The sequence below is a fragment of the Desmodus rotundus genome, chromosome 7 (assembly GCF_022682495.2).
Source record: "Desmodus rotundus isolate HL8 chromosome 7, HLdesRot8A.1, whole genome shotgun sequence".
Classification (NCBI taxonomy): domain Eukaryota; kingdom Metazoa; phylum Chordata; class Mammalia; order Chiroptera; family Phyllostomidae; genus Desmodus; species Desmodus rotundus.
In genome coordinates, this window is record NC_071393.1 from 135,694,253 (window position 1) to 135,717,037 (window position 22,785).

At 57.3% G+C, this 22,785-nt stretch overlaps 1 protein-coding gene across 4 annotated transcripts in view; it reads left to right on the plus strand.

The window, feature by feature from the left end:
• TECPR2 (tectonin beta-propeller repeat containing 2) overlaps positions 1–21,979 on the plus strand; it is a 73,371-nt gene extending 51,392 nt beyond the window's left edge. For all 4 annotated transcript variants that reach the window (XM_024568536.4, XM_024568535.4, XM_024568539.4 and 1 more), the window contains 3 exons: positions 17,750–17,891; positions 18,362–18,511; positions 18,844–21,979. In XM_024568536.4, coding sequence (XP_024424304.2) covers positions 17,750–17,891; positions 18,362–18,511; positions 18,844–18,995 — 444 coding nt within the window. In that variant the 3' untranslated portion in view covers positions 18,996–21,979. The remainder of the gene's footprint in view (positions 1–17,749; positions 17,892–18,361; positions 18,512–18,843) is intronic.
• Positions 21,980–22,785: the final 806 nt, after the last annotated feature.

Consider the following 22,785-nt stretch of genomic DNA (forward strand, 5'->3'; position numbering starts at 1 on the left):
CCGCTCCCCTTGGCCTGTGGCAGCGTGAACCTTCTCCCTGCCTCTGTGCGTCCCCATCTCGTGTGGACGGGCTCACGCACTGCGTGGCCTTGCCCGCCGTCTTTCACTGAGCGTGCTAGGTCTGCAGTTAACGGTGCAGCGTGTGTCGGCGCTTCCGTCCTCTTTGTGACCGCGCAGTGCTCCCCGTGCAGACAGCACATTTCCTGTATCCACTCGTCGGCTGGGGGGCCTTGGGTGTTCCTCCGTCTCGGCGGCTCTGAATGACGCCGCTGTCAGCGTTCATGTGTGGTCTCTGTGTGGGCGTATGTTTTCAGTTCTGCTGGGTATGGAGCTGTAAGTGGAACTGCAGAGTCATATGGTGATGGTGTGTTTGACTTTTCTTTTTACAGTTTATTTATTTATTTTTAGAGAGAGGGGAAGGGAGGGGGAAAGGAGGGAGAGAAACATCCATCAGTTGCTTCTTGGACATGCCCTGACCAGGGATCAAACCCACAACCCGGGCGTGTGCCCTGACCGGGACTTGAACCCACCACTGGAGCTTTGTGGGATGGCGCCCCGCCCACGCCGGCTGCACCACGTTTTCATTTTGATGAAATCCGGTTACTCTGGCTTTATTTCGTTGTGATGCTGTGGGTGCTAAGAACCGTTGCTTAGTCCTTGGTCAGGAAAAATCATGCTTGGGTTTTCTTCCAGTTTTGTAGTTTTAACTCTTACATTTAGATATTTGATTCATTTTGAGTTAATTTTTGTATATGGTATGAGAAAGTTGTCCAAATCCATTCTTCTGCAGGCGGGTATCCAGTTACACCACCACCGTCTACGGGAATGACTGTTCTTTCCCCAGTAAATTGTCTTGACAGCTTGTTGAAATCATTCGATCCCAAGTGCGAGGGTTCGTCACTGCGCTCCTCACTCCGTTCCAGGGGTCAGCAGCTGTGTGTCATCACGGCGGTACCACACTTCCTGATCACGTAACTTTGTCATCGATTTTGAAATTAGAAGTGATTTGTTTTCAAGATTGTTTTGGCTACTCTGTGTCCTTCTAATATCTGTGTGGATTTTAGGACCACTTTGTCAGTTTCTGCAAAAAAAAAAAAGTCAGCTGGGATTTGGATAGGAATTGTGCGGAATCTGTAGATCCACTGGGGAACTCCGCCCTCTTAGCCAGCACGGGACCTTCCAGGCCAGGAGCATGGGTGTCTCTGCATTTATGTCAGTGTTCTGTAATGTCCTTCAACAGTTTTATAGTTTCCAAAGTATGCATTCATATTACTTTTGTTAAATTTATTCCTAAGATTTTTATTCTTTTGGATGTTATTGTACACGGAATTGTTTTCTTAATTCCATTTTCAGACTGTTGATTGCTAGTATAAGTTTTTGTATATTGATCTTGTGTGTGGAGACCTCAGTAAACTTGCTTACTAGTTCTAATAACTTTTTTTTTAATTTTTAAAAAATTTTTATTGTTATTCAATTATAGTTGTATGCCTTTTCTCCCCACCCCTCCACCCCACCCCGTTCTAATAACTTTTTTGTAGGTTCTTTAGGATTTCCTATATACAAGGTCATGTCTCCAAATAGAAATAACTTTACTCTTCCCTTCCTACGTGTACGTCTTTTAGTTCGCTGTCTCGCCCCGTCGCCCTGGCGGGAACCGCGTGTGTGATGTCGGTCTCGTCTTGGTCCTGGTCTCAGGGGAAAGCATCCTGTGTTTCACCATTAAGTGCGCTATTATTAGCTGTGGGGTTGTTTTTCTTTTTTTGGAGAGAGAGAGGGGGAAGAGAGGGAGAAGGAGAGGGAGAAAAACATCAGTGTACAAGAGAAGCATCAAGTGATTTCCTCTCGCACACCCCCAACCAGGGGCCTGGTCTGAAACCCAGATGTGTGCCCTGACTGGGGGTCCATCCAGCGATCCTGCGGCTTTCGGGGCGACGCCCACCCGCTGAGCCCCACCGGTCAGGGTTGGCCGTGGGTTTTTTCACAGCTGCTCTTCTGCAAATTGAGGAAGGTCCCCTCTACTCCTACTTTGTTGAGTGTTTTTGTCACGAAAGGGTGTTGAATTTGGCCCAGTGTTTTTTCTTCATCTATGGAGATGACCGTGTGGGTTTGGTTTATTAACATGACAGGTGAAGTCGACTGACTTTGCATGTTGGGCCGCCTTACGCTTCTGGGGCAGATCTGACTGGCTCACTTGTGTGTGTCGCGGGGTTGGTTGCCAGCGTTTTGTTGATGCTTCCGCGCCCTCGTTCCTGAGGGTGATCGGCCTTTGCTCTGCTTTGCTTGTCCCGTTTGTCTGGTTTGGGGATCAGGGCCGCGCTGGTCCTTTAGATGAGTTGAGAAGCGTTTTTTCTCTTGTATCTTCTGGAAGAGTTTCTGAAGGATCGGTGTTAACCATTCTTCAAGTGTTTGTTAGAACTTATCGCGTGGGTTTGGGTTTTTCTTTGTGGGATGTTTTCGTTACTGACTCAGTCTGTTTCAGGTCTATTGAGAATTTTCTGTTTTTCTCGATGCGTAGTTTGTGTCTCCCTAGGAGTTTGGCCACTCCACCTGTGCTGTCTGATTCATCGGCACCCGTTGTTCCTGCTCCCCGTGTCCTTTTTAGTTCTGTAAGGTCGGTGGGGTGTACCCCCTGCTTTCTGATTTAGGTAATTTGAGTCTCCTCCCCTTTCTTCTTAGTTAATCCAGCTAAAGGTTGGACAGTTCTGTTGACCTTTTTAAAAGCTGTCTTTTGGTTTTGTTGGTCTGCCCCCTTTTTCCATTCTCTGTTCCATCTGTTTCCACTTGGGTATTTTTCTTCCACGCTTTCTTGCCACACAGCACTCTGCTTGCTGGTGACCCCTCTGATGCCCCCAGCAGTGTTCGTCACCCCTGCCACACCCTGCAGAAGACTTGCAGGGACAGCAGGCGGGCAGTGGGGCCTGGGCAGCCTGCCTCTGCTGTGCCCTGGGGCCCGCGGCCCAGCCCAGCCCCCGGGCTGTGTCACAGACCATGACAGTGCACCCCCTTGCTCTCTGGGAGTCTCACAGAACCTCTGGGGAGCAGCGCTGGGGGCTGTACTGGAGAGCGCTGCTGACAGGACTGGCAGCAGCTTTGCCCTGGAGCGTGGCCCGAGGGGAGCAGATCCCGTGGAAGGGCCTGGAAGCTGTGCTCCACGTGACGGGCGGTGGCCAGGCGTGGTGTTAAATGGCGCCGTGTCCAGCAGGCTACGGAGCGGAGCAGGGCTGCTTCCCTCTCGGGCCACTGGGAGTGTGCTGCAGGAGAAATCCGCTCCCCCCGGGGCTGGTAGACACACATGCTGCTCACGCGGATTCCTGTGGGGGGAATCAGGCCTTTCCACAGCGCTTCTCCCGGCCCCCAATCCTATTCTCCCTAGGGGTAGGGGTCCAGAGGTTCCTCCCACTGGACAGAGGAAGAATGTTACTTGGGACAGCTGAGTGACTGACAGCGCCAGTGAGTGACCCAGCCCCCTCTGGCCGGCTGCACTCTGTAAGCCCACCTTCCCATCCCGTCAGCGGTCGCCCCAGAGAGCAGCTGCTCCTGCCCCTGCTTGCGGTCACCCCTGCTCAGAGAGGGTCAGAAAGTGGCTGGAGGCCTCGTGGCTAGTAGGTGGCAGGGTGGACTCCATGTGTGTGTCCCCCAACTGGGTGCTGAGGAGCAAGCCTGGGCCAGAACACTGACTGTGTCCCCGCGGTGGGCCACCGGCCGGTGACCACACACACACACACGCAGTGGTTTAGGACAGAGCTGCCCCAATCTTGAAACTAGAAGCTCTGAGAAGATGAGCCCAGCACTGGGATGGGGGGCGGGGGGGCAGATGGGGGCTTCATGAAAAGGATGTAGAAGTTCAGGACGACCTGGGACTTACGTGTTTTCCTTGCCACCCACCTCTTTGCATTTCGTTTTCCTTGTTCTTCGCCTGAGCTTCCTGGTCTGCATATAGGAGACATTTGCCTTTGGGACAAGGGGAGAGGAGATGGGTGCTGCAAGGCATGACGACGTGAGCCACAGGAACCTTCTAGAATAGTCACAATTTCTCTATTTCTGTTTCCTGTTCTCATCTCTCCCTCCTCTAGTAGTCTTGGGGTGAAGTTTTAACAAAGCATTCAAAACAAATGACTCAGTTTTCAGACTTGCTAACATTTAGAAGGATTTGGAGAAAATATTTATAGTTGTGTTTAGCATCTTTTTTTGGAGTTCACTTCATCAGTTGCAGAACTTTCTGTGCACGTTAAAATTAGCTCTGAAGCTAATAGCACAGCTGACTCGGTTTCCTGGTGCTGCCGGTGCGGCACAGTGCACAGCAGAAAGGAAAGTGGTCCAGCAGGTGGTCTGGCGCCCGCACCCCAGCAGAGCCCTGCCTCTTCTTTCACAGATATCTCTTTGCCCCTTACGCTCCATCCCATCCCTTCCTGGCCCTGGTCCCCTCCAGGCCTGGCCCCCTCTGTCCCCTGAGCAGACCCTGCTCTTCCTTGGCCTGGGCATCCAGGCTTCACGTGGTAGGAGGCTCCAGCTGCCCCTTCCTGGGTGGGCTGGCTCCACAACCAAGACAAATATGACTGCAGGTAGCCAGACTAACATTTGAAAAATTATTTTGAATTCAGCTGCTTCAGTTATATTTGGCTATATGAATAGTGGAATAAAGTAAATACACAAACACGGTCACAGATAGTACCCATGAGGATGCCATGCTCAGAGATCCTGCCGGGGGGGACGGGCTGGAACAGGGTGTCACTTCACATGTCCAGATCTTTAGGGAAGTTCAGCCCTGCCAGCAGGAAGGACCCCTGCGCTGAGCCTTCCACTGATTCATCAGAATGAAACGTCACCTCAGGATACCAGATCAGGGCTCAGTTAGATGGATTTTTATTCTTTGCTCCCAGGCCAAGGCAGTGCTACGTAATCCTCAAAGTCACTGCTCCTTCCACCCTCTGGTGGCACCCACTGAGCTGGCAGAGGTCGCTCACACCAGGGCACAGAGACAGAGGCAGGAGAGTCCGTGCCATAAAACCAGCTCTGTGGGCGTGATCAAGCTCCTGCTGCTGAGGGTCTTGGGGTGCTCCCTCCTGGAACTGAAACGCTGCGCCTTGAGTCAGTCCGAAGATTGTGGGTTATTGCCAGGCTGGTTAAAACACTGGGCCTTGGGGCCGATGAAAGGAGCTCTCTGACCTCGTTTGGGAAGCCACGGGTTAAATCCCTCGTGAACAGCACTGAAGGTCTCATCTCCGGATGGTACCTTCCCCAGCACGGCACGTCCTCCCCGCAGCGTGGCAGTGCCGGTGTTCTGGGATAGGGAGCAGAAAGCTCCTGTGCCAGAGCGGCAGACAGAGTCCCCCTGCAAGTCCCTGGTTTTCGATGAGAGAGACAAACCACGGCTGGCAACATGGTCAGGGGCCCAGAGGCCTTGGCTCTGCCACGGTGACGCGGGCACACTGGGGAACCCGCTACAGCTCGGACACATGGCCTCACGCTCCCCTGGGGATACGCTCGAGGCAGCTGCTGAGGAAAACGGCAGTTCCAAAGCGTGTCTGGTGATTCTGTTTTTGTGTGAAAAGCACGCACTGCACAGGGCGGGAAAGATACCCAGCAAAATACTGATAGTGGCGCTACCCGGGTGGGGCTGTGGGGCTGCCGTGGCCGGCGTTTGCCTTCCTTCTGTCTTGCAGTTACCATATCAGTTACTCGTAGCTCCGAGTAATCTAATAAGAACTGGTCTTCGGAAACGATCAGAAATCTCCTAGCGCTTTGGTGTCACTGCGTACGGCCGGGACCGCGTGACCCAGTCAGAGCCTGTGTGGTGAGTGCAGCCAAGGCCCCGCCTTCGTGTGAGGAGGCCACGGAGCTAGCCACTCACTGCAGCGGTCACTCCAAACAAGGAAGGGTGCGCTCTGAGAGGCCGTTTGAAACCGCACTCTAGCAAGTGCTGATCTGAAGCCCTAGTGGAGCGGGGGCCTCCGCGGCTTTGGAGCTGGCCTTTGCCACTCACCGGAAGCGGAAGCATTCTGGGGTCTTCCTGTGCAGGCCGCAGGGTGACCCGCCCCCAGCTGTTGCCCTCGTGCAGGGTGACACACGCACGCAGCTGCTCAGCAGCGTCGGTTCTGGCTCGCTCGTGGCGTCCTCTGGAGGGCTGTGTGGTGTGGTCCCGGTTTGGTGAAAAACAGAAACCAGTGGTGACAGCGTCCCACTTAAATACCTAGAGAACCTACAGCCCAGTTACTACTTGGGTCAAGGGACCACAAGCAATTATAATGTTCATTTCTGTTTTCCACGTTCACCCATAATGGGCAAAGAACTCTTTTGTAACCACAGAGAAAACAGCATATTCTACAAAGGACCCAGGTTCGGGGCCGGGGCAGCCCTCTGCCCCAGGACCCCTGCCCGCCCACCGTGTAAGCGTGGGTCCCGTGGGTCCACTTCCCCATGCCTCCACCACACACCGAGCATTTCAGACATGGTTCTGGCTGGTGAGGGGCTGAGCCAGGCCTCCTCAGCCCTGGTCCTCGAGGCCACGTGGTACAGGCCGTCCTGCCTGGAGAGCGCTCATGGCCACTGTAGCCACACACGCAACCTCAGCTCTTAAAGCAGAAATTCCAGCCTGTGCTTGGGCACACGCCGGGGAGCGAGGTCCCACCCGGGTGTCGAGGTGGCCAGCGGCTCTCACAGGCAACACTGGTGCCAGAAAGGGAGAGTGAGTGGGAAGGGGGCAGGCAGACCGGATGGAAGCATGTCCCCAGCCACAGGGACCATGATGCATCCGCAGTGACCAGAGAGCACCATCGTGCTGAGCAGGGAGGGGGCCTCCCAGACAGGCTGGGCTGAGGCAGCTTGTCTCCAGCGCGGGGCCCGGCCGAGTGGCCTGTCAGGCTCAGTGTTAGGAAGGTGGCTTAGGGGCTGTGACACAGTCCCCAAAGGGCTGGTGAGAGGAGGGAGACACGGGGGCCGTGGGAGGCCTAGGCCAGGGCCAGGCCTCGCTGCAAGTCACCAGGAGCCACACCCGGCTCCAGGCTGCCAGACTGTGCAGCGGGCCCTGGAGCTGCGGCATTGTAGACACGGCAAGGTTGCCGGCTGGAGGGCCACGGCGGGTGGGTCACCCTGCAATTACTGAGTTCATCTCATGGGCTGGGGTGCCTCAGCGTACGGCCGGGGCGCAGCGGGCTACTGACCTCAGGACTCTGTTAGCCTCGTCGTGCTGACCGAGCGCCGACGAAGCACAAGGCCCCACTACCCAGCTAGTCAGTGAGCCACCAGGCTCGGTGCCAGCGCCTTCCTTGAGTGAGGGTCAGCACAAGCACTGGTGTCCAGGGGCCACCAGCTCCCACTGGCCATGGAGCGGTGCTGGCCCAGCCTGTAGGACTAGGGCTTCTTCATTTGGGGAGCAAGGGGCAATTCTAAAACTTCCACCAGACCCCTCTGCTCCTGGAAGGAGAGATGTCTCTGTGAGCCAGGCCACGCCCTGGGCAGGGGTGGCAGGAAGCGGGAATGGGAGACACGCTCCAAGCTGGCAGCCCCTGGACCAGACCCTGTCCGGGAGAGGCTGCGGGGAGTGGGGACAGCGCGCTGGTCGAAGGCTGGAGCCACCTCCGGACCTTTGCCGCCAGCTCGGTAATGACAATAGATACACGGGGTGAAAGGGGGGGCTCCCACAGAATGTCCTCCTGAGAAAGACGACGGCTGCAGAGGTCACCCTGTGTGACCCCACACACACAGCACTCTAGAACGGGCCAGGTCAAACAAAGGAGGCTCTGGGGGCAGAAATCGGCCCATGGTTGCCTCGGTCAGGGGAGCGACTGGCGGGGGCCACGAGCCTGTGACCCACGAGCCTGTGGCCCAGGGTGACGATTTGTCAGAACTCAGGATGGCACGCCTACAGCGCACGCACTTGCTGTGTGTAAACTTCACCTCGAATTAAAGCACAAGCAGACGCTGAGGTCAAGTCCATGGTGTGCGTGTGGGGGCACCGAGGGGGGTCCGTGCTGATGTCACAACTGATTCGGAGGAGCCCCCACTGGTGTGGCCCAGTGGATTGAGCGCCAGCCTGCAAACCAAAGGGTTGCACGTGCCCGCGGTGCAGGCCAGGTCCCCAGCAGGGGGCGTGCGAGAGGCAACCACACAGAGAAGTTTCTCTCCCTTTCTTTCTCCCTCCCTTCCCCTCTCTCTAAAGATAAGTAAATAAAATCTTTTTAAAAATATGCGGTTGAAATCATGGAGGAAAAGGGAGAGTAATGGTGACATGAAAAGAATTTGAAGAAATACAGCTGAAATTTTCCAGGTTTGATCGAACGTTAGGTTGAGTGAAGCTGCCAGACCAGCAAAGCACACCGTTTTTTTAATCGGGGCCACACGCGTGAGCCCGTGGGTTGACATCAGCTAGCTCCACAAGGTGTGTCACGGGCCCCCCCCCCCATTTACCCTCTAGAGAACTGCTTTCTTTCCGCTTTGTAGCCCAGAGTAACTGACTGCTCAGGGAGCTGCTTCTGGGTCTTTCTAGCTCTTGTTTTTAGTTGACCCCCGCTGGATGCAGAGCTCCTTCATGGCCACCACCTGGCCTCCTGGCCGCTACCCTTTCTGTGGGCACAGTGCCTCCCAGAGCTCGTAGGGCGGCAACAGACGCAGGCTTCCCACAGCTGAGCCGGGGAGGAAGCCACACTGCGTTTTCCCATCGGTACGACTTTGCTTTCCCCTGGACCTGATCTTGCCTCATCTTTCCATCTATTTTTTTTAAAGATATTTATTTATTTTTAGACAGAGGGGAAGGGAGGAAGAGGGAGAGAAACATCAGTGTGTGGTTGCCTCTCACACCCTCCCGACCACTGACCTGGCCTGCACCCCAGGCATGTGCCCTGACTGGGAATTGAACTGGCGACCCTCTGGTTCACAGGCCAGAGCTCAATCCACTGAGCCACGCCAGCCAGGGCTCCATCCCATTTTTCCATTTGGTTCCATACGTTCAGGCCCAGCTCTCCGCCAGTGATCTCAGTTTTCCTCTCCTGCGCTCAGGGCCTCTCCTTGGAGGGGACCCTCCTGGGCGCTTTGGCCGCTCCTGTCTGGCCTGGCCGCCTTCCTAGCTCCTGGATCCCGTATCTCCCTCTTTCTTTGTTTTGGTGGAATTTATCTTCTTAGCTCCTTAGGAGGTCTTGTAGCCGATGACTTCTGGAGACATTGCATTCTGAAGAGCCTTCCACCCGTGTTGGCTCTGACCTCAGCTGGACGCAGCACTCTGAGTTGGAAACCGTCTCCCTGAGAAACCTGAAGGTCTTCCTCCAGCACCTCCTGGCACCCAGGGTTGCTCTCGAGAAGCCCAGAGCCATTCGGACAGCTGCTCCCTGATACTTGACCTGTTTTCTCTCTGGACGGTCAGGAGCGCTCTTTGTCCGCAGTGTTCCGAGGACACTCGGTGAAGTGCCTGGGGCGGCCTTTGTTCTGGACAAGTCCTGTTACCCGGCAGCCAGCCTCCTTCCGCCTCCGCGCCCCCGTGGCTCTGTGCTCTTTCTAGGGGTCATGCTTTCGTCTGTGGGCTTGCTCAGCTGGCCTCCACTCTTCTTACCTTTTCTCTTCTATCTCTGTGCTTTTGTCCTACTTTCTAGATGTCCTCGACTGCACCGGAGGCGTGGGGATCACGGTGTATTTTGTGGAAGCTCCTGTTGCTATTTGTGCGCGTTGTGTCTCCTTCTGTCCCGGGCGCGTGCAGCTCTCTTCTCCTGGGCGACCTGCTCGCTCACACCTCCCTGTGCTCCGTGGCAGAGGCTCTCCTTCGGTGACAGCGTCTTGGCTGTTGGGGTGGTGGCCAGTGCAGAGCCCGGCGGAAGCCCCAAGCGCCCGGCGGAGCGTGGACCTGGGTCTCCGGTGCCGACCCGGCTGCGGGCTAGGGGGCTGCGGGCTAGGGCGGGCACACAGCCTGTTGCTTCTGCCTCCAGGCCCTGCTCCAGCCATTCCTCCCCCTCCCCCCTCCAGCTTCCAAGTTGAGTGGCTCTTCTCTCCTCTGAGTCTGTCTTTGTGGGATTTGAACTTTGTTTTTTTAATTATTTCCCTCTCCCTACAGTGTTACCTCAGGAGTGGAGGGCAGGGGTGTGTGTGTTGGTTCTGTCGTCATTTCCTGGTGGCACAGGGTGTCTCAGATCCCACAGGAGACCGGGACACACCAATGCTGAGAGCCACGTGTGGGTCACCCCCAGCCCACACTCGTAGGACAGGCCCGCAGAGCACATCCCAGCCCCTGGCTCTTCCAGCCCGCAGGACCGGCTGATGCAGCAGCCCCGTTTGGAGGGAAATTAAGTCGGTTTCTGGCACTTTCCTGACTTCGCCCACGTTGCCTTTCTCCTGTGACTGCGCCTGAACACTGTTCTGAGCCGGCCTCTCGCCCCTCCTGGGGGTTGTGCCCTCACCCTCTCCTGCCGCTCTGGAGGGCGATACTTCCCAGTAAAGACTGTCAGGGTGCAGGCCCCTGTCACCCAGGTGACCCAGTGGTCCAGGCAGAGACCCAGGGCTCCCCCAGAACTGCCAGCACCGGGAGGGTCTGCGTGCACTCCCGGAGGAGCGAAGGCCGCCCGGCCCACAGTGGCCCGTGCGGCGGGGGGTCAGGTCTCTGTGGTCTGTGTCACAGGGCTGGCGCCTGGACGCCGGCCACGGGTGCAGCCGTCCGAGTGGCGTCCGGGGCAGGGTCTCGCATGGCGGACAGACAGATGGGGCACCGGCCGCTGCTCAGGAAGGACAGGATGTGGCTGCTGCCCAGGAAGCCTGTTCCTGAGCGTCTCTCTTGCGGGTAGCAGGCGCAGAGGCTCTGCGGTCACACCTCAGCCCCAACGCGGGGGCTCTGCCGACGATGAGAGGGGAGCAGTGGGAGCCTCTCTCCTGTCCAGACCTGGCAGCAGGGGCCTCGCTCAGCCAGGTCTGCATTTCCCAACATTCTGAGCAGAAGTCATTCTCCAAATAAAGTCTGTACTTGAGTCAGACGCGCTCAATACTCCCAGGAAGCTGGCGCCGTGCCTCCCGCAGGGACCCAGGCAGCAAGCAGAGCCAGGGCTGGTGACCCCAGACAGTCCGCACAGCAGGCCAGGGCGGCCCGAACCTGCGCCTGGCTGGAATGTCATCTGGGCGACACAGCCTGGTGGGGGCATCGGCCCGGTTACAGGCTGGGTGGAGAAAAGGTCTCCAGGCCTCCTGTCTGGTACTTTATTTTTTTAAGGTTTTATTTATTTTTACTTTTAGAGAGAAGGGAAGGGAGGGAGAAAGAGAGGGAGAGAAACATCAATATGCGAGAGATACGTGCAACCCAGGCATGTGCCCTGACTGGGAATTGAACTGGTGACCCTTTGGTTCTCAGCCTGCACTCCATCCACTGAGCCACACCAGCCAGGGCTCCGCTGGTACTTTAAATATAGGCCCTTTTAACGTTGGAACCTGGTTTCCAAACTTAACTGAAATTTGAATAGACCAGAAGCCACAGAGGATCTGCCACAGAGAAAACAGGAGAACTGAGAAGACCAAACACAAGTCAGAAAGTGCAGCCACCATGTGGGCCAGGGGACACGGGACTGAGCAACCCCCGCACATCGGCCCCGGGGTGCACAGCACTGACCCTGAGCCCTCAAGGAAGAGTCATGTTTCACCACAAGTCACGAGTGTGAGGGGGATTGAAGGTGGATGGAAACAGGGAGGGAGGGAGGCAGCCTGGGGGGAGGAGTGGCCATCTGGCAGCGCCGCCTCTTTGATACCCATAGCATCCGGTTACAGGCTGTTTCCAGAAGAGTCTTTCTGGTGTGATTCCTCCTGTTGGTCTGCAGGATCTCAAGTAATCCACCTTGTGTTCCTGAGATGCTCCTGCTGAATTTTCTCCAAGTTCACATAAGGTCCCCACCAAGATAATCTGTCTAGCACACATGCCCTTTGGCTGTGACATTTTCTTTGTTTTGTTTTGTTTCAGCCTGGGGGGGTGTGTTCCTTAGGGTAATGGCTCGGCCTGCTGGGAGCTTGGAGAGCCCTGGTCTGAGGCCCAGACACCTCACTTCTAGACTGAGCTCAGGCAGGCGCCTCCCCTGGCAGCATCCGTTTTGTCCACTTGTGTGGCACTGAATGTGCGCGGGAGGGAGGGAGGGAGGCCGAGCCATCTCATGGGTTCCTTTCAGGCCAAAGCGGTTTTGGTGAGTCCTGGAAACCGGAAAGCCAGAGGTTTTGTTGGGAAGAGGCATTGCTTTCTCTGGAGCCTGACTTGGTTTCGCTGTCCTCTGGCTCTGACCTCTTGTTCAGGGTCACCTGGGCCTTGCTGTCCCCATACCGGTTTTGTGAGCAGGGCTCTGAAACCTGCCGCACTCAGCACTCTGGGGCATGTGACCCTGAGGGGCCTGGCAGCTCCCTGTGAGTCTGCCTGGGCGACGGGGTCGGGGTGGGCGTGCTGGGGAGTGCCCAGCCGAATGAGCCTGAGCATCACCACTTCGGGCTGACAGAGGGGAACCACGGTCCTTCAGAAAGCTGAGGGAGCCAGCGGCGTTGGGGGTGGGCCTGGCAGAGCAGGGTCCTGACAGCAGAGTCACGAGGAGCCCAGCAGGTGGGGTGAGAAGCCCCGTTGGCTTAGAGCCCACACCCAGTGCTGTGGGGCCTGGCCAACCGGGAGGCCAGGAAGGAGGTGGCACCTGCTGGGGAGGGTGGAGAGGCAAAGGGCCAAGGAGACCCTGCAGGTGGGGGTATCTGTGGCCTAAGTCACCTGCGTGGTGCAAATTATTCTGCAGTCCAGGAAGGATGGTGTGGTGTGGGGCACCAGTTAGGAGGCCCCCGAACCAGTCTCGGCAGCCCACAGTGAGGGGCTGAGTCCAGACATCTACATCTTCACACACAGGATGCGCCGTGCGAGGCACAGTCCTGTTCTCCTGGAGCCTGCTGTCTCACCAGACCAGATCAAAACAACCCAAGTGAAATTCCCTGTGTGCGGGGTGGCCGGTGCGGGGCTGTACTTTTCCTTGCCTGCAGCCTCTACCAGCTGCCGGCGGCCAGGACCCTCATCTGCAGTTACCAAAACCACCGCTCCTGGGAGCATGTGGCTGGAGTCGGGATTCTTGGGGGGATACACTCCACACATTCTTGGAGTCAGAAACTCGGAAACGGGCTTGTCTTGTCCAGGAAACCCCGAACGAGTCACTTTTCGAGCTCATGGTGTCTAAGCTCAGCCATGTTTCCACAGCACCTGACAACTAAGACGGGTCCCCTAACCCGAGGACAGTTGCTGGGGGCCTGGGCAGCAGCGGCCGGCCTGGGCACACAGCAGCAGGGCCTGGGGACCAGAAGTTCAGAAACAGCCCGTCGTGTGGGAACTTCACCTCTTAACTTGAACTTTGTGTCTCATCAGGGTGGTTAAATGTGTAGGAGGTGGAGGCGGAAGGAGCCCGATGACCTGATCCCAGTGCCTTTATTCGATGCTGCACTTGCAGGCGGGCTGAGTCCGGACAACTGCAGTCCCGGGGGAGGCAGGAGTGGGGATTTTAAAAGAAAAAGCACAGCCCTGGCTGGTGTGGCTCAGTGGACCGAGTGCCGGCCTGCAAACCAAAGGGTCACGGGTTCAATTCCCAGTCAGGGCACATGCCTGGGTTGTGGACCAGGTCCCCAGTAGGGGGCATGTGAGGCAACCACACATTGATGTTTTCCTCCCTCTCTTTCTCCCTCCCTTCCCCTCTGTCTAAATAAAATCTTCTTTTTAAAAAAGTGCAGTGTTTGTCAGGGGGTAGGGGAGGGACTAGTCTCTTGCTCTTCCAGGCAGGTGCCTCAGGGCTCCAGGATGTGAGCCGGGACAGTGGGTCAGGTAAAGGGCCGGCCATTCCCAGGCACAGGAAGGTCAGTCTGACCACCGGCCATGGTGGCCAGCACCAGAGGTCTTCTATGCACGGTGGGAGAGGGTTCCAGGGGAGCCGCGGGCTGCCAAGCAAGTCGGGACAACTGAGTCATGGGCACTGCAGCAGGTTGGGAAACTTCCTGGCCCTTTCACGGTCTCAGTGTGTAAAATAAATCCTGGCTGGAGAGGCTCTCAATTAATGGGAAGGAGTAATGGTTTATGCTGGGATAAATAAAATGTGGTCTGTCTTGCTTATCATAATTGGTAATGAGCGTTTGTCTTTTTAGAACACGAGTTGGCAGCTTGGCTTTTGTTCCCCCATGAGGTCTTGCTTAAGGGACTTCACAGCGCAGAGCACCCCTTGACACTGGAGCACCCAAGCTTGTCCACGGCTGTGATTAAGTCCCGCCCTGCCCCTCCCCCCGGGGCACGTTGTGAAAGGGCACTTACCCCACACTGGCACACACTCACTGTCACACACACTTAACACGCACATACACATATGCACACTCTTGCACGTGTGCACACTCACACACTCGTACACTCACGCTTACAGTCTTTGGAAGCACACCCAGACTATACATAACTTCTTACCATTTTTTTTAAAGATTTTACTTATTTTTAGAGAGGGGGAAGGGAGAGGGAAAGAGAGGGAAACATCAGTGTGTGGTTGCCTCTCGTGCGCCCCCTACTGGGGACCTGGCCCGCATCCCAGGTCCTAACCCTAACCAGCCACCCTTTGGTTGGCAGTCCTGTGCTCTATCCACTGAGCCACACCAGCCAGGGCTCCGCATGACTTTTAAATCTTAAATTCCTTATTTACTTCATTTTACAAGTTGCATCCTTCTTTTTTTAAATGAAGCTTTGAGTATGAACAAGCCAAAATTTTAGGCTGCTTTTTTTAATTGAAACTTTTGAGGTAATTGCCCATTTACTTATAAGAAATAACGTCCTGTGCGCCCTTTACCCAGTTCCCATGATGATGGCGTCCTGCAGAGCAGCAGGACACTGTCACAAGGAAGGCGTGTCAACTTTCTGTTACCAGTAGTGACACTCAGCCCTCAGCACCCCTAGTTCCGGGACATCCCTGTCGCCCCTAGAGGAAGCCCTGCGCCACGCAGCGGTCACTCCCCCAACCCCCAGCCCCGGCAACCTCCGATGCGCTTCCTGCCCATGGGTTTCCCTCCCTGGCTACGTCCGTAACTGGCATCACAGAACGTGCGGCCCTCTGAGACTGGCCGCTGTCATGTCGTGTCGTGTCTTGGGGGCTCATCACGCAGTGTCGGGGTCAGTCTGCACCCCTTTCCGCTGCTGAGCGCCACTGCACCACAGGCAGACCTGGGGGTGTGGCGCTCCGCAGCCGCTGCCTGTGCGTCCAGGGGCGCAGACCACCTCCCCCGCAAAACTGGTAGACCCGTGGGAGGCCTCGGCGATGGCTAGTGTTGCTTAGCAACCAAGTAGTTTTTCATTAAGGTATGAACGTTGGTGTTTTTGTTTCTACTTTTTTTTTAGACAGGATGCTGTTACACACTTGAGAGACCACAGTGAGGTGTAGACATAGCTGCACACGCACTGCGAAACCAAAACGTTCGCGTGGCTCACTTTATCGCCGCAGTCGCTCTGTGGCGGCGGCTTAGGGCGGACCTGTGGCGTCTGCCGGGGCGCCTGCACACCGGTACACTGCATTTGGGTGCCCATGCGGCAGCCGACGGGGCTCTTGGGTACTGCCACTTCGGCTACTGCGAAGAACGTCTCTGCTGTGATGTGCGTGCAGTTCCCGTGTGCAGTCTGTTCCAGTTCTTCTGGTGTATGCCCGGGAGTTGGAGAGCTGGTCACAGGCGCCTCTGCATCTCACTGTGGGGCCCTGCAGGCGCTCTTGCACGCAGCTGCCCCAGGTCACGTTCACTTCAGCAATGCGTGAGGGCCCTGTTTCCCCCCACCCTCTCCAAGACTCACTGCTTTCCCAGTGGTGCTGCCCCGTGGTTCTGATTTGCCTTCCCTAGTGGCTGAGGAATGGGCCTAGCACCTTTCCTGGGCTTGTTGGCATTGGCCTATCTTTGGAGAGCTATCTCTTCCAGTCCTGTGCTCTTTTAAAAACTCAGTTGCTTGTCTTCTTGTTGGATTTTAGAAGGTCCTTATTTACTGGGGATGCAGACTCGTTAGATGTAGGACTTGGGAATGTTCTCTCCCTTCCGTGGGCTGTCTCTGCACTTCCTTTACAGTGACTTTCGGGTACGAAAGTTACTCTTTTCGATGAAGTTCAGTGTACCTTTTTCGCTGTGTTGCTTATGCCTCTGGGATCACATCTGAGACACCATTGCCAGGTCCAGCTGTTAGAGTTGTCTCTGACCCATTTGGGGTCATCTCGGACGCGGCAGGAGGCGAGGTTCCAGCCCGGTCTCTGCGTGTGGGTGTCCCGTTGTCGCCGCACCATTTGTCGACAAGGTGCTCTTTTCTCACAGAGTGCACTCAGCAGTCCTGTCGAAAAGCACGTGACTGGGTGGGTTTATTTCTGGACTCTCTGCCCTGTTCCATTGACTTACATGTGGGTCGTTAGTCCAGGCCACACTATTTGATTACCGTAGCTTCAGAATAGTTTGAAGTCAGCAAGTGTGAGTCTTCCAAATTTGTTCTTTTTCAAGATTGTTTTGGCACTCAGGGCCCCTTGCAGTCCCACATGAGTGTGAGGGTCAGCTGTGATTTCCGTGAGACCGCTTTTAAATGAGGCCGCCTCGTGGGGTCCGCCCTGCCTGCTTCTTCACGGAGGGGAGAGTGTAGTTTCTGCAAGAGCAGAAATCAGAACCAGACCGCTGGGGCGCAGGGCTAAGGGTCATTTCTGGGCCCCAGCCCATAGTCGGATGCACAAGGGCTGGCCCCAGCCCCGGAATGTGCCGTCTTGACACCCCAACAGGAGTCCCGGGACTCTTAAGATTGGGAACCACGTGGCCCAGTCTTCCTCGGGAGGGACTTCCTGGGGTTCAGCAGAGCGAGCTTCGTGCTTTGGAACAGGCCTGTGCTCGCGTAGGGCAGTCTGCACAGACTACTGGCTCTCACCCCCGTTTGGCCCTGCTTGACCACTGGAGTAAGGTCACTGGGACTTGTTCCAGTTGACACTTCTGAAGCGACATTTCTCGGGTGGTGTTCAGGGCTCGGGGCGGGATACAGAGGCTCAGTGACATTTGTGGAGCCCTTTGCTGCCTTACCACCCTGAGTCTTTTCCATATTGCCTTCCCCTCCTCTCCCTGAAGCCAGTCCTCAGTCCCACCGAAGCCTCCTGCACATGCGTCCTGTTTCCTATCTCTGCCCTCGGGCACCCTTCCAGACCTCCCTCTGAGCGCCCCAGGCTCAGTGCCCTGGATCCCTGCAGGCCCTCCACAGCCTCCTGAGGAGCTGCCCTGCCCCTGGCCCTGTCCACTCGGGCCACTGTGTGCACTGCTCTGCGGCCATGCCTCCCCCGCCTGGCACATCCTCCCCTTCCCCTGGCCATTCCTGTTCATCCCAAGGTCTCGGTGTAGCTGTGGGACCCAAGGCAGCTTCCCTGACCTCTGGGTCTGATGCCCCAGTTATGTGCCCTCGGCGCCTCGTTTGCCTTTGAACAGCTGCCTGTGGTGGCCCTGTATTTCTGTGTGTGACTGTTTGACCAATGGCCTGTCTCACACCAGACTTTAAAATCCAGGAGCCAAGAAAACGGATTGCTAGCTCTGGGCACAATGCCCGGCACAGAGTAGATTCTCAGATATCTGTTGGTGGGTGAGTGGGTGTTGGAGGCGTAGGTGGGTGGGTGACGGGTGGACGCCAGCTGGCAGCTAGCAAGCAGCGATTGCTGAAATTTTCTGGAACCTCCCGGCCCACACCACTGACCTCAGTTCTCCACAGCTCTTGACCTTGCTCTGCCCAAAATCACATGCCCACCCCTCCTTCTCTCCCCACTTCCAGCCTGCAGGGCTCACCTTGGTCAGCATCCACTGCAGCCCCAACGACCAAATGCTGTGGGCACTCGACAGTAGGTGCAACGTGCACGTCCGTGTGGGCATCACCGAGGAGATGCCAGTGGGGACCGACTGGGAGCACGTGCCAGGTAGAGGCGCGCGAGCACGTGGCACTGCCCCTCACGGGCGGCTCAGGGGCCCTCGTCTGCCGAGCTGAGCGGCCAGGGTGGTGTGGTCTGTTCTCACCCCTCCCCCTCCCAGGATGCCACTGTGTTGCTCATGGTTGAAAGGGTCACTGGTGCAGCAGCAGCCCCAGGGGTGCAGCCTGAAATGGCACCAAGCTCAGGCGTGGCAGGCGCTCGAAGGCAGCGTGCTGTGGTTGTCTCTGCGCTGCCTGGGCCCTCTGTCCTTCAGCCTCGGGCTCTTGGCAGCTGTGCCAGCCCTGCCGCTAGGCACCCTTCCCAGGGTCCCGCAGGCGCGGCCCTGGGCGGGACTCTGTCACTACAGGGCGAGCTGGCTGACGGGTGCAGAGTCGGGAGAGCTCTGGCTCTTGGGAGGGGGTGGTCCGTCCCGCTGCCGCCGGGGTCTCTGGACAGACGGAGGCCCTGTCTGCCCAAAGGATTGCAGGCCTGCCAGCTGGCTCTCAGCAGCCGGACCGTGTGGGCCCGCTGCCCCAACGGTGACCTCGCCCGACGCTACGGTGTCACTGACAAAAACCCTGCTGGAGACTACTGGAAGAAAGTCCCGGGGAGCGTGACTTGTCTCGCAGGCAGGTGCCGGGGGTCTGGGCCGCGCGGGGGGGCCCCCAGGGGAGTTCTCAGTTGTCTGGGGCCACGTCCGCAGGGCTGTCCCAGGCTGCTCCCATGCACTCAGCCTCCCTGCAGGAACCCACCCCAGGGTCACACCTGAGGGAGGGGACCGGACACCTGGGCTGTCAGGGTCTCCCAGGAAGGCGGCAGGGCACTGTACCGCCTGCCTGAAAGCTGAGGAATCCAAGGCACAGGTCGGCGCGGTGTGTCTGCACGTGGACCAGCGCAGGGCTCCATCTGTGCCCTCCCACCAGGCAGGGTGACTGACAAGTGTGTGTCCCTGTCACTGCAGTGACCTCGTCAGATGAGCTGTGGGCAGTGGGCCCCCCCGGCTACCTTCTCCAGCGGCTGACAAGGACTTTCAGCCACTCGCACGGTGCCCAGAGCAGCCAGGCTTCTGCCGTGCACCCCGAGGACCTGGAGGACGAGTGGGAGGTCATCTGAAGGCACCGGCCCGAGGAGCTGCTCAGGAGGGAGGAGGCGGAGATAAGCAGCAGACCACCGGCTTCTCATCGCTCACTCTTGGACACGCCTCGTCGGCTCTGGCCCAGACACGTCCATCCACGGTGGACACCCACGCTTGCTTTCATCCATGTTTGTTTCCAATGTGTTGCAGGCCCTGAGGCCTCAGCCGAGCGGTCACAGCCGTTGCTAGAGCAGCAACGCCTCTGAGCCCCGGGTGGCCACCACCAGGGGCACCCACGGCAGGGGCCCCTGTGCTGCAGTCACGTTCCCCTCACTGACCATGCCCGGTCCCACTGTGGGACGGAGTGGCAAACCGCCCATGGGCAGCATGAGTCAGCTGGGCAGGGCTCTCCCACCACTGCCTGTATCCCCGCAACAGCCCACCGCCTCCCGTGAGGGACGCGGGCCCAGCACACATTCCGTGCCGGACACCCACGGGGTCCCCAGGCCACATTTGAGAGGTGGGTGCCGGGCGCGCCAGGAAGGGGCCCACAGCGCACCCCGGCCAGGGCACGCTCGCCGCTGGGGGCGCCCTTCAGCCACGACACTACAGGCCAGTGGGCAACTTGGACCTGGGCGTGCGGGCGTGTCCCCTGGGCAGGGACAGCAGGAAGCCGACGTAGGGGAGCGTGGCCGTGCTAGCTGACTGAGACCTGTCTGCAGAGTGGCGTGTGACCGGTGGGCATTGTGGAGACCAGAGGCATCCTTAGAGGGTGAATCCACTAACTATTGCCTTGTTTCCTTTAGTGTACTACAAACCTGCATAAGATACCTCATTAGAAGTCGAATGTTACAAATTTAGAAGAGATGTATTTTCTGAAGCCAGTGGGAGGCCTTTCATTCCTTCCCCTGATTTATCCTGAGCCTGCGCCATCCTCGGCTGCACCTTCCCAGGTGGTGGGCATCACCCACCTATGCTCCTCGTGTGGGACAGTCACAGGACCTGCCACTGGCAGCCCGGCACCGTGAGCGGGCACTTGGGTCGACCACCCCCCGAGGAAGTTGAAGCTGCGCCTGCTGCGGCCCCACCAGATGCCCATCTCGGGGTCGGCCTGCAGTGCCCGGCACCTCACTGGCATCCGCCACCTGAGTCCTTCCCCTCCTGGAAGCAGCTGCGAGGCAGAGTCTGCAGCCCACCCAGGGCCCAGCCCAGCCCTGCTAGGCCACTCTTTTCTAAGCAAGTACGTCGGCCCCTAGGCCACAGGTGGAAAGCGATGACGGGCCAGCGGGCTGTGAAGACAAGGGTCTTCCAGGCCTCAGTGAGGACAAGACACTGATCCCAGACTTGGCAACACACTTCATCTTGACAGAACCCTTCTCTCACAGTTTGGGGACAGCAGAGGCCACCAGGTGACTGTGGCGCCTTGGCTGCACACGGTGTGCCTTGCCCCCACCCCTCAGCGCCGAGCCCTCCCTAACCCACGGGGCCTCCGTGTCCAGTTCAATGCAGCTAAACCACTGTCAGCTCCAGTGCTGTGTACGGTGGTTTGGGTTTTTTTTTTCTTTTTAATACTTTATTTATTTTTAAGAGAGAGGGAAAGGGGGGAGGAAGAGGGAGAGAAACATCAATGTGTGGTTGCCTCTCACATGACACCACTGGGGACCTGGCCTGCAACCCAGGCATGTGCTCTAACTGGGAATCGAACCAGTGACCCTTTGGTTTGCAGGCTGGCGCTCGATCCACTGAGCTGCCCCAGCCAGGGCTGGTTTTAATTTTTAGTTGTGCTGTGAGACAGTGTGATAAACTAGACTTTTTGCAAGCCATGACAAGGTGCCCTCCAAAGGCACTCATGGAGGCCAACGTGCCCGCCTGTCTGGGAAGAACCTGCCAACCAGACCTGCTGCCCGGAAAGTGCGGTGCGTGTGATCATGTGACCTCCACGTTTACACGCGCCCCAGCCTGCCCAGGGCGGCAGTGCTGCAGACAGGGTCACCCCAGAGGCCACTGTCCACCCTGGTCACTCCTGAGGGCGGAGTACAGGGTCATTCCCCCCTGGGGCCCCCTGAGGCCGGGCCACTGCCAACAGGCTTTGGAGGAGTTCAAACCCCGGAGGCCAGGTCTCCCTCCAAGAAACAAAACCAAATGTCAGATATGCCCTCTGGAACCCAGCATTCAAAGAAAGATCACATCTGTAACTGTAGGACAACCGTCCCCAGGAATGGCTGAGTAAGAAATGTCACACTCAGGTCGGGACACTGCCCAGCTCTGCCATGGCTGGGTAGCCTAGTTGGTTGGAGCGCCGTCCTGATGCACCAAGGTTGTGGTTCGATCCCCAGTCAGGGCCTGTACAAGCATCGACCAGTGAGTGCATAAGTGGAAAACAAGTCAATGTTTCTCTCTCAAAGTCAGTTTAAAAAAAAAAAAGTCTTTAAAGAAATGGCCAAGCTTTGCAGAAGACATTCAAGAAGACCTGACTCTAGTCTAGGAAGGCTGCCCCAGACCCCTGTTGGAGGGGTCAGCTCCCTGTGAGACACCAGTCCTTCCGTGAGGGAGTTAGGGGTTTAGCCCAGTCTGTCAGAGTCCCACTGGGATTTTTATGTTGGGGGCAGGCAGGGAGGAATTCTAAAAACAGTGTCCCTCCAATGCCGCCCAGCCATGGGGGACGTTTTGCTGGGTGCTCACATGCAGCCTCCTGTCCTCACCAGGGCCCCGGGGGTGTGCCCTTTATCCTGCGGAGACTCGGAGGTCCAGGAACCTGCTCACCGTGACGCAGGGAGCCCCGGCCTGGAGCCGGGTGCTGGAGCTCTGACCTGTGCTGTATGAGGCCCTCGGGGTCCTGGGGGAGGGGTGACGCCAGAGGCCAGCCTGGGCGGTGACACCAGGCACACCCAGCTAGGCCCTGGGGAGGTTGTGTGATGCGGGCAGCATCAGAGATGAGGGGATGGGAGTGTGACTTCACAGCCCGTGTCCATAGCTCAGTTATTTGCACAATGTAAACATTCAATAGACTAAAGAATCCCAAGCCAGGGGGGAAAAGGTACCTGATTTCTGGATGGCAGGGCTTTCTAAACAAAGTGGTGGAAAAAGCCAGAGGGAGACAGATTTCTGTTCAAAGTGTCAAAATGCTGTAAATTAAAAACCGCACAAAAACCAGAAGGGGAAATACCATCACAAACGGGACGTGATGTTGCACGAACCCCCTAAGCACTGGTTCACTGCAGAAGAGCTTCAGATGCAGGTGGGCAGGGTGCGGCTGTGGCAGGGCCCAGGCAGCGGGTAGGGATCCCGATTGGCACTGTCCTGGGGAAGCCCCTGGGAGTCCTGCAGCGGCAAAACCTTCCAACCCACACGCTCCCCCCCCAACCCCTGTCCTCCAGAATAGCGCGCGCGGCCTCGTTTCTCTTTGTGACCCGCTGAAACACGTTCGCGCGTCTACTGGTGACATAGCGCCACCGCGCCACGCTCCCTGACCATGGCCAGGGGCGGCCTGTCCCCGGGCTCCAGGGCAGGAAGGTGGACTCTTCCGGGTGTGGCGGTGATGGTGCGGTTCTGGAGACCACCGTAGAGATGGGAGCGGAGAGTGCAGGCGCGCAGGCTGTCCGCACCGCCCTCTTACGGGGCGGGATTTTGGTTCATGGTCTGGGGGCGCAGGTGGCGCACAAACAAGCGCATTCACCACACCAGCAGCGGGTCGCACTGATTGCCTGGGGTACGTACCTTTTTGTATCTTGTGAATTTTGAGCCACGTAAATGTATTATTTATTCCGAAAATAAAACTTGCGTTTTAAAAGCTCGGCCCTCTCTAACATCAGCTCCGTGGCATGACAC